This window comes from Stegodyphus dumicola, chromosome 6 (assembly GCF_044657685.1).
Source record: "Stegodyphus dumicola isolate Sdum_Otavi_A_Nest chromosome 6, ASM4465768v1".
In the NCBI taxonomy this organism is placed as follows: Eukaryota; Metazoa; Arthropoda; class Arachnida; order Araneae; family Eresidae; genus Stegodyphus; species Stegodyphus dumicola.
In genome coordinates, this window is record NC_140773.1 from 164069444 (window position 1) to 164081113 (window position 11670).

The 11670-nt window shown below is 33.2% G+C and overlaps 1 protein-coding gene across 1 annotated transcript in view; it reads left to right on the plus strand.

Moving 5' to 3' along the window:
- The window catches only part of mRpL16 (mitochondrial ribosomal protein L16), a 34342-nt gene extending 23097 nt beyond the window's left edge, over positions 1 to 11245 (plus strand). Inside the window, exons 5-6 of the mRNA XM_035375670.1 lie at positions 2907 to 3038; positions 11022 to 11245. Of these exons, the coding sequence (XP_035231561.1) occupies positions 2907 to 3038; positions 11022 to 11216 (327 nt within the window). The 3' untranslated portion in view covers positions 11217 to 11245. The remainder of the gene's footprint in view (positions 1 to 2906; positions 3039 to 11021) is intronic.
- The last annotated feature ends 425 nt before the right edge of the window (positions 11246 to 11670 follow it).

The following is an 11670-nucleotide window of genomic DNA, read 5'->3' on the forward strand; positions in this document are numbered from 1 at the left end:
GATAGCTTGTGCTATACCAAAATATTAACTTTACGAATATCTATCAATACCAAATGCACAATGAGGAATCATGCATCCTTCACCCCTTATGAAAAATAGGTTTTACCTATCAGATGCTCAAAAGAATGAAAAGAAAAGCTACTCTTATTAGAAGTGGATAGAAGTTTTGAATTACATTAGTGCTTGTTTTTCTTTTCTTTTATGTTGTAAAATAAAATGCATCATTATTTAATCTTGTTTGGATACATTATCTTTAATTAACTTTATAAAGAAGTGTTAACTAATTCTTTTTTTGCTTCTTTGATTATAAAGTTGAAATAATATCTGAACTCATCACGCACACATTTTGCATCAGTAGTGTCTGTACATATGTAAATGTACTACAGAAATCAATCTCAAAATCATGGACCTAATGCTTCACTTATCAGCATCATAGAACTATCTAATTGGACATAAACCTGATTACTTAACAGATCTTTGGATGGTTTAGAACTCAAATGAGTATTTTTTTTTTTTTTTACATTGGAAGAATTTTGTATGGAACACTCAAAGAATTGTCTGTAGAGCAGTTGGTTGTTAGAATAGGGCATTTTTTCTGTCAAAATAAACTTTCTCTTTTAGGATGCTTAAAAGCTATGAAATGATGTAAATGATAAACTAGCATGTTCTTGTAATAAAAAATATTTAAGAAATCTTTGGTGTGCTAAAGTACTTGTATGCATCATAAAGACTCTTGTAATATCACAAAGCTACTACAATTTTGAAAAAATTCAGTGTCATTGAAATCTCAGCATCTAGAAGAATGCCTAGTTTGATAAAATCCTATTTCCCTCATTGTTTATGCCTATCTGCGGCCATATCTTTTTTCCCCTCATTTATAGTTTCAAATATTTTAGTCAAATTCTGATGGTGTCACCTCTTTATCAGCAATATTATTCTTTTATGATATCGGAGTAATTTTTCCAGTTATAAAACCAGTGATTAAACTTTTAATTAACTATCAAAATTAATGTAAAAATCATCTTGAGCTTTTTCTTCAAACTTCCAATATCAGTCTCAGATGATTTTCCAATCCTTCAAATGCATTTTATTGCTGAATAAAAATCTATAACCTGGAACAAAAGCATTGTACTTGACTGGAAATCCTCCCTCCAGTCTTGTGGCAAAGCATTTTGCAAACTAGTGGGTGATTAGGAGTTCAGTGTGCATCCATTGAAGAAATACCTGGGATTGACTCTTTATTTTATCATTCTAGAAAATCTCAAATTATTGCCATTTTCAGGACAGAAAATCTATTGGTTTTGTTGCCACATTTTCCAAGTTTGTTTATCCTCCATGTGCTTTCAATGAGACCAAATTTTGCCCATTTATATCATCTCTTTGCTTTCGTGTATGTTTTATTTACGAATTGCCAGTATGCACTTTGTTTTACAACAGTTTATAATATTTTGATTTTTCAATGTACGTGTATATATATCATATATCCTACCATGTAGCTACATATATCTTATCAAAAAAATCTAAGTTTTATGTGGTGTATTTGTTACTGTTAAAGTATGGAATTTGCTATTTCATAGAATGCCTATGACTCCATATAATGAGTAATACATTTGTGAGGTTGCTTCATACTTACTGCATTTCTGAACTCAACATATTTATCATAATTGCGATAAGTTCTTTTCATATATATATATATAATTCATGGATAGCATAGAACAATTAGGGTAGTGAAGTATAGTCCTCATGAGGTGAGGATCCTATTAACAAGGGTCTCTCTAGTTGAGAATTCAAAAGCATTTTGGAACATTGTTCGGATGGAAACAATCGGCTGACTGAATTAGCCACACCTCCCTATTTTTCAGTTTTATTTTATATCCTCTGATTTGTTATATCTGGAACAATATCAGAGGAAAACAAGATCATTGGTTCCTCAGCCCTCCTGAAATCATGACGACAGACACAGTGCAGAACGTTAAAATCTCTTGTCGTGAATCTATGTCTCTTGCACTGTCAATTGAAATGAATTATTGCGTCTGCGATGTCAGATTGTGTCATCTGGCACATCATAAAAGCTTGGGAACAGTGACTTGTGGGGACTGCACACATGATTTTCTAATCTCTGTGAGGTCCGCCGCAGAGTGATACCAGATCTATTTTAACTGTTATCATGAAACTAACCAAAGAAGGATTTTTTTCAATTGGGAACAAGAAAAGGCTGCATAGAACAGCTATATTCCAGATCCGAGTCCAGCATCTGTGAACAAAAACTAATTAAGATCAAAGAAGTGCTGGATATTAAAAAAAAAAAAAAAAAAAAAATCGCTTCAGTCCATTGCTGCAGCTCAAAATTAATGTACCGGTCAGGGATTTAAAATGCGTTAATGGAAAATGCAATGTGTCGATAAAAAAATGTATTTGTTTTAGAAACAATGTTCTTTCCAATTCCAAATTCATTTTAGTAATGCTGTTTATAACAAATAATTGTATTATGTTTTTGTAGTATAAATAACATTGTATGTTTTGTATAAATATCATTTTGTATTCAGTTAAATTGTTTATTATACACTTTAACTGTCTATCATTAGTTAATTTATAGACTAGCTAATTATTGTATTAAATAAGTAATTAAAGTGTGTAATTATTAATCTGTTTACACTCTTCAACTGACTTGATCAGTTATATCATGAAATAACTGAATTATACACTTTAACAGTAACATATGCATTTTATGTGTATATATATATATGACAGGTATATAACAAGGCATGTGGTAAGCATATATCATGATATATATCCATCCAAAAAATTGGAAGTTTTAATTATTCTTAAATGGAAATTAAATCATACAATCATAATTCTATTTTCTGATGAATATTTTTTTTCCTGGTCCTCCTATATGATACAAGGGAGTAGGTAAACGAATGGGTGGAGGAAAAGGTAGTGTTCATCATTATGCCACTCCAGTGAAAGCTGGAAGAATTGTAATTGAAGTTGGAGGAAAAGTAGAGTTTGAAGAAGTATATCCATTTTTAAACAGAGTAAGTAAAATATAAAACATAGCATATTTTTCAAGTGCATGTTGTAGTTATATAAATTTATCTATAAAATGTTATGTTCAATTATTTAAAAATTTAATTTGTAAATATTTTGGTCATGTTAAGTTAAAAAGAATAAAAACTTTTAGAAAACTCTAATCACTGAGCCTTCGGTACTTTTGGTATGTTACTTGATACCTTATTCGGCACCACAATTTATTTATTTCGCATAGTTAGACCAACCTTTTTGTGACATAACCCCTTTACTAAATCCATCCTAAACTGACTAAACAAAAAATTACAATCACAGAGAAATTCACCTTAGTTAAACCTGTAAGACAGGCCATTAAGCATTTTAGTACTTTTTTTTTTTTTTTTTTTTTGTATGTGTGTGTGTGTTGTGTTTTGACCGGGGTTGCACCGATTGAATTGCTAGACAAACATTTGGAATGGAGATGTTCAAATAAGATAGCTAAACACTGTGGCAAGCACAGTAAATATATTCATCACAAATAAGTAAGTAGTTATAATAAGCTCAAAAAAATGACAGATTTAACATTTACTTTCTGGGTTTATTAAAAACATTTTTCTCTTGGTTGAGTAAGATACAATAATTTCTTCTGGGATGTTAAACATTCATATTTAAAATTAATAAAATATTTAGACTGCCAGATAAAAAATAATTCAGGTATAGAATTCTCTTTTTTTACACTTTTCCTGCAATCTTAAATCTACACATGAAAATTTAAACTTCTGGTACAGCCATACTCCTTTTCAGAAATAATTGAAATTAAAGAGTTACAGGAGTTAGCGGAAGATTATCGTGAAAGACAAAAATGAATTCTAAAATAAATGTAAATGTAAGTCCCTTTTGAAGTTAATAAGGAAGACCTAGAGGGGCGTTTCCACGAAAGAAGAAAGAAAAGTAAATATAAACTTATCATTTTCTTATCACAACAACTTATCATCAAATTTATCACAATCCAAGGATCCGCTTCCACCAAAACAATCCCGAGTATTCCTGCATGATGGATGATACTTCCTGGTAATCATCCTAGAGAGTCAAAGAAGCAACAAGCAGTTAAATATTTCTTGTTAGTCAGTTCCATATCTTCACTCTGGGTAGCAACAGAATTCAAGGAATATTTCTTGAGAGAACAATTGTCAGACGGAACCAGTGGCACAGTCATTCACTATTTCCCATACAGAATTTTTCCCCCTCTGGACAGCAAAAAGATTCAAGGATTGTTTCTTGTGAGAACATTGGACTGACCGAACCAGTATCACAGTCACTTATTTTCCGTACAAAATTTTCCTCCCTCTGGGCAACACGATTCAAGGCGTATTTCTTGAGAGAACATTGGCAGATGGAACCAGTAGCATAGTCACTTATTACTTTTTCTTTCTTTTTTCTTATTAGTGGAGCAATGCAAGAGTCCCAAAGGCACCCACACAAATATTGGATCTAAACATAGGTTCCTTGGAATAGTTACGTCCCACAAGGGACGTCAACTGCTCAATACCAATGAAAAAGCATTTTTCCTGAAATCTCAATGCTAGAAAACTATTAGCACCTCTTGAATCCAAAATCGCTGTCAAAGTGAATATCCTCCTCAAATTTACAGCGAAAGGAGAAAAAAGGCCTGGTTTTGCTCTTCTACTCATGCAGCAATTTACCCTTTCCACCAAAATCCTGTCTGAACAACCTGAGCAAATGAAGGCCAAAGCAGAATTCGACCACGCCAAAACTCGTGACCTCTGAAAGTATCCTTTCCAGCAACACCCTAATTTTTGTCAAGATAAGCACGTATGCAGCGCTGAAAACAAGGTCAACAGCAAGGAGAAATGTTCTAGAAGTTATGAGATGGAAGAAATAAGAAAGGGGAAAAAATGGTGCACTGGAAATAGTTTATCTTTTTATATTCTAAAAATATCCTTCTATATTCTAAAAAATATTTCCTTTATTTTTTTCTTTTTCAAGTAGGAATGAACAAAATAACTTCAAACCACCGGTTCCCAAGCTTTAAAGTAAGAAAATAAAATTTTGAGAAATAAATATCCCATTATATAAAATAAGTAAAAGAATTAATTTACGTTAAAATGAAATCTAATCGCTGAATAATTACAATCAAATAACCTGATTCTTTAATCAATAAACCCTCAAATTTCACTATACAACAGGTACAATATCTGTATATCAACAGATATAATATATTTTTTAATATGTTTCAGAGTAAAATGATATGCATTATAATTGTACACCATTCTAATCTGAAACTTGATTTAAAAAAAAAAAAAAAAAAAAAAAGCCATACTTTTGTAGATGTATAGCCTTTTAATTCCTGAATTTGAAATCTCTGAAAATCTTAATGTTTGAATTCCTTCTAGTAATATAACAGTCCTATATTTGGTGCATTTTGCTTACTGAAAAAGTTTTTTCATTCTGATTTTAAAACCCAGTTTTAGAAGGCTACTACTATAATTACTGTTCTTGTGTGGGTTAAATTACCAAATTTTTTTTTAATTAAAAAAAAAGTAATTTGATTATATTACTAAGCAAATTTTCATGTTCTCCATTCTGTTCATATGAGAGCTCTTTTCTCACAGTATCCCAAAGTGAAAAAATCTGATGTTGACACCACATGACTTCCTTGTATGGCCTATTCAATTATACACATTTTTTTGCTGCATTTCATTTAAACTTATTTCCTCGAATTTCATTAGAGATGTGTTTTTCATTCAATTAATTCAGTTCTCACTTTGCGGCAAAGCAAAAGTACATAAAAACTCGAAACATCTTCATTAAAAAAAAAACATAAAACACCAAATACAGTTAAAACATTTAAAAAAAAAAACTTTTACAATTAAAATTACAGTTTTTACACAAAAACAAGCAATTCAACCAGTGGGCAAGAAGTCAATTTTTTTTTTTTTTTTTTAGAGTAAAAAACTGAAAGTTTACTTTTGGTCCCACTCGACAAAAAGGCATTGAAGGTGCAGAAGCTGACTTAATTCACTGTTCTACCGAGTTTCAATTGTAAACAAATGGATTTTTCTTAGACAATCTACATTCTACAACTACTGCATGCAGATAAATTAAAGGCATAGAAACCTTAACTGGAGCATAAAAACCATATAATTCAATTTATTTTAAAACAAAAATTGCACAATTTACCAACATGTAAAAATTTAAAAAAAAACTGAGCTCACTGAGCCAGGTAACAGAGTGGAAATATATATATAGTTGTTGCAGCTGATTACAACAAAAAAGGGACATGAACAACTACATGTTATAGCGATGGCTATTCATTCTTGAGTTAATGTGAGATACTTATGCACGTACAGATGTCCAAGAAAAAATTTCTTCTGAATCCATTTTAAATCCAATTTACATTCCTTTTTGGCAAAAGAATCCTTTATTCTGTCTGTATGTACACGTCATGTAAAAACCATTCAAGAGCTGTTGAAATGTTTTGCGATTACACTACTTCCCTTACTCTGTGTAAGGAAGTAAAAATTATTTTTCTGTTTTGCTTGTTAGCATGGTTAAAACAATTTAAGCATTTATATCATGATAACACTTTTTATTCCTTTGAAAAATAATGTGCATTTATTGAAAGAAAAAAATCTTAGTGCATGTTTATCGAGTAGCACAATTTTTAAAATATAAATTTAAAGATCATTTGATATCACGTAATTGCTTGATGTTGTCTACCAAGAGAAGTAAAACTGGTGAAATATTTAAAGTTCCAGTAAAGGTATAACTGTCCACAGCTCAAATTGTTAGTATTTTATTGTTAATTTATTGTAATAATATACTGCAGAGGAATTTTTTTTAATATATATGACATAGTACAGTTGCTTGCATATCATAGGCGAGATATGGTTTAAAATAACCTTGGTGGTTTAAAATAAAAGGAAATATATAATTTAAATTAATATACTTCTACTTTTCAGTGCTTGTCCTTATTTAAACATTTTTATATGTAAGAATTTCCCCAGTAGTTTGTGGATATAACTGACTATTCAGAATTTAAGTCATTGGAAAGTTTGGTTTGAGATCAATTTTTAAAATAGTTATCATCATATTCTAGACACCATTTTCGCAATTGTAATTCAAGTCATCATTACCACGCAGAATTAATTTTCTTCACGTGATTTAAGAGTTCGAGTTAGCTTTCAAATATCACTTCTTAAACTGAGTTGTTGATCATTTTCTAAGATTGGAGTAAGATAGTGACAGTGCAAACTCTTTCATGGTCTATATTAAACTTGCATTTTCTTTAAATTTTTAAGTATTGGAAAAGCTCAGCAATTACAGACTGTGAAGTCAGGGTTGCATAGAAGAAGGACTACAGACTCCATGCTAGTCTTCTCCTCCATAGACTGTTGTGTAATGGGTGTTTTAGAATTATCTTGATGGAAAAACCATTTCCTTGAAGCAGCTCAGATCTTTTTTTGAAAAACTGTTTCAAATAAAATATTAGCTTAATTAAATATCCGTTTACAGTTTGCCTCTTTAGAACCCAGTGCTGTAATATTATTCTACAGATATGAAAGAACAAAACTAATGCCGTTTTTTAAGAACCAGATAGTAGAAAAAGATGCAATAACTGGGAAGAAGGGATTCCTAGACTTGGCCTATTTGAAGCTCTTAACCATGATGATTAATGCCCGAACCCCTAGAGACGACCCAAGGAGGCATACCCCCCCCATTCAACTTTCGGAACAAAATTCCATACAGTCAAAGTTTATAGTATACAAGTCAGTGGCAACTGGCAAGCAGTTGTCTACGAAGAGAATGAATTCAGGTCAAAGACTGTCACCAGTGTTGACCAAGGGAAATCAAACCCCCAAAGATAATCTTCGATATTCTAACCATGTGATGTCCCCCACAACCAAGGGATAGACAAGACACTACCAGAACAATCCCTGCCAATCTTGAACCTAGTACAGTCACTGTAAAGACTGATTATATAGCCCAGGTGCTGTCTAGGTACAAGTCCTAGCCAGAACGTCTGGAGTTGGGCCCTACGAGGAATAAAATGAAGCAGCCAGTCACTATACTTATGCTAGACTGCTGCTTGGATTTGAGATCAAAATGTCTGATCCAGGACTCAGTAGAATTCAAGTCCCCCTACCTCCCAATTTGTGGAAAAAATGCTTGATAATATTGATTGTGATGGATGTTCCTCACTCAGTAAATGTAGTATCCATTTTATTCTAACACAAAATATTTTCAAATGCTTCTTAGGAATATCATGATATTTTGCTATACCAACAGCCAACAATTTTTTACTACTGTCTTCTTTGATTAATGTTCTGCTTTCCCAACATTCTTCTCATTCATCGATGTTGATAGATGCCTATTTCTTGGTTTATTCTGTGCACTTAAAAGGTATTTATCCCGCCATTTTAGCATGCCTTCATGGTGTAATAGTCAGCACACTTGGCCCGTAATCGAGAAGTCTGACATTCAAATCCTGGCAAGGGCATTGCTCATTTTTCATGTCTCCTGCTTCGAAATAACCTAATGACTCTACACACTCAATTTGCCTTTATCAAATGCTACTTGATGATCAATCTACTGGTTATCTTTCTCCTTTACATTAATTTAATCATCTTAAGTGCTTCCTGATCATCGTTGTATAACTTGATAGAAAATTCAGTTGTGAGCCTTTGTCTATAATCTGTTACTTTAAAATAGGCACTTCAAGGCCATTATTACCTTTGCACCACCTGTGATCGTAATTCATGCCATCATTACCACACAGAATTAATTTTCTTCATGTGATTTAAGAGTTCAAGTTAGCCTTCAAATATCTGCCTTTCATGAAATGAAATCCACTAAATGGAAATGAAGTAAAAGTGGAAAAATTAAGTGAGGCAACCTTTATTCTGCAGCTGTTGTTTGCATGATTAATCAGGTGTCAGAAAAATGTCAAATCAGGTGGCAGAAAATAACCTTAAAGTTCCTTACATTTTATATACCAATGTACTACTGTACACTGAAATTTGATTTTTACAGCAAGTAAATAAAAAGCAGTTGTGTATTGGCTTTATTTACATTAATACACTGCTCAACATTGAAAATGCAACACCGAGGAGGAGTGGTCAGAAAGTGATGAAATTTGGAAAAAAGAGACAGCAAGCAGCAATAAGTGATCTTTATTTCAAAATGATAGTCAGAATTCAGAGTGAGAACGGCGTCGGCTCAGTAGGATGCAGGACCACCGCGGACAGCGACGCACAAAGAAACACGTCTAGGCATAGAGTTAGTAAGAGTGCGGATGGTGTCCTGAGGGATGGCTCTGCATTCCCTTTCAACCATTTGCCACAGTTCATCTTCTGAACGAGGCAGGGGCAGAGTATGCAAACGGTCCAATCACATCCCACACATGTTCGATTGGTGACAGGTCAGGAGAATACTGTGGCCAGGGAAGCATCTGTATACCTTGCAGAGCATGTTGGCAGATGCAAGCACTGTGTGGCCGGGCGTTATTCTGGTGAAAAATTGCATTAGGCAGCCCCTGAAGGTAGGTAGATTGCCACCAGCCACAGTACATTATCCAAGTATCATTGGACCGTCATAGTGCTCTGAATACAAACTAGAGGTGACCTGGAATCGTAGGCAATAGCGCCCTAAATCATTATGCCACATTGTCGCGTGGTGGGGCATTCCACAGTTACTGAAGGATTAGATCTATCTCCACATCGATGCCACACACGTACTCGGCGACACACAAACAGAAGCGTGACTCATCTGAGAATACGACGTTTCGCCATTCTGTCATCCACATTGCTCCAGTCTGATACCATTCTAAACGTTGGCGTCTATGCTGTGGGTTCAATGGCAGGCTTCTTAACTGACACCTTGAGTGCAGGCCACGTTCAACCAATCGACGGGAAATGGTTCTGGTTGACATGGGAACATCCAGGTTATCTTGCACACGCTGCAGAATCGCGGTGCAAGTGACTTGCAGGACCACCACAGCTTGTCGGCGGATACGTCAATCCATGCGTGCTGACATCACTCTGGCTGCTCCTGCACCCCTCCTTCTTCCCCCATTTCCTTGTTCCAACCATAGCCAATGCACCATGCTCACATCCATGAGGGTATCAGCTGCGATTTGATGTAAGAACCAACCCGCCCTTCTCAGTCCGATCACCATACCCCTCATAAAATCATCTATCTGCTGGAATTGCCTTCGTTGACAGCGGGCTGGCCTTCTCTCCTATTACACATATCCTCCGGGACAAAAACCAACTTTCTTCGATAATTCGTCTGGCAGAAATAACAACACAAATATTGCCCATTCTGCATGTTCCTTCCCTTATATCTTACTTCATGTGTGTCGGAGTGATGCGCAATTCACATCATTCGCATAACTCAGTGACGAGCGTCTACTCTAAAATTTGCATAAATTTCTGACCACTCCTTCTTGGTGTTGCATTTTCAATGTCGAGTAGTGTAAATGCATATTATTTCAGTGTGATTAGAAAGACGAGAATTTTTTATAGATTTATGTATGACTAAATTAATGACTTAGCAATCAAAACAAAATTTCTGTATGAGGATAATATTATGAAAGGATTATGAGAACATTAGTTTAAGTGTAAATAGAACTGTACACTGTGTATTGGAGAACATGTGTTAAATTTTGAAGACTAAACTCGTTTGAATTTACTTCATTTATTTATTTAGTGTATGTAAATCATGTTAGATAATAAATGGCACGAAATTTTTATTATTAGCTGCATTTCCCCTAAAAAGAAATACCAAACCTCTCAAATTATGTTTTTATATTCTCTAGAATGAAATATGTAAAAGCATAAAAGTTAATTCTTTAATTTATAATTTCCATAAATTTATTTCTAGCTTTTTTTGTTATGTTAAACATGAGCAAATGTGAATATAGTACCAATATGTATTTAAATTTCTTTGTTTTGCATTTTAGTTTGACCTTTTTTTTTTTTTTTTCTCAGGTAGCCATGAAAATGCCTTTTGATGCTATGCCTATTAGCCAGCAAATGCTAGAAGAATTAGAAAAAGAAGCTGAGGAATTACATCAAAAGAATATTAACCCGTTTAGTTTTCGTTATGCTGTACAAAATGATCTGCGTGGTTGTAATTTGTGGACTTCTGAATGGGATAAAAAATATTTTGATGAGTATATATAAAAAAGAATAAATATTGTTTTAAAATTGAATATTTATGTGTATCATTTGGCTTTTGAAATATGTAACTGAGAAATGCAGGTACATAGTTCTGTTTTTATAAACTTAGTTTTTACAATTTAATTTGCAAATGCTATTTTGATCCTTTTTGTTACAGGTAGAAGTTCTGTTTTGTTATTGTAAAAACATTGTAATCTATAACTTTAAGTGAAAAAATTATGACAATTTATGAAAACTGTTTACTTTAATTGCAATAAAGTTGATAAGGTAGTTGCAGTGATATGGCTCATTAAGAATTTTTCCTGTTTGTCCACTTTATAAGTTCTTGCCTTTTAAAGTGAAATGTCCTTAAAGCTAAAACTATAGTAAACTGATAATTTTATCCCTGACTTAACTCCTGACAGTAAAATGAGGTAAATGCAGTTGTTTCTACTGAAAAATCATATATGAATAAATC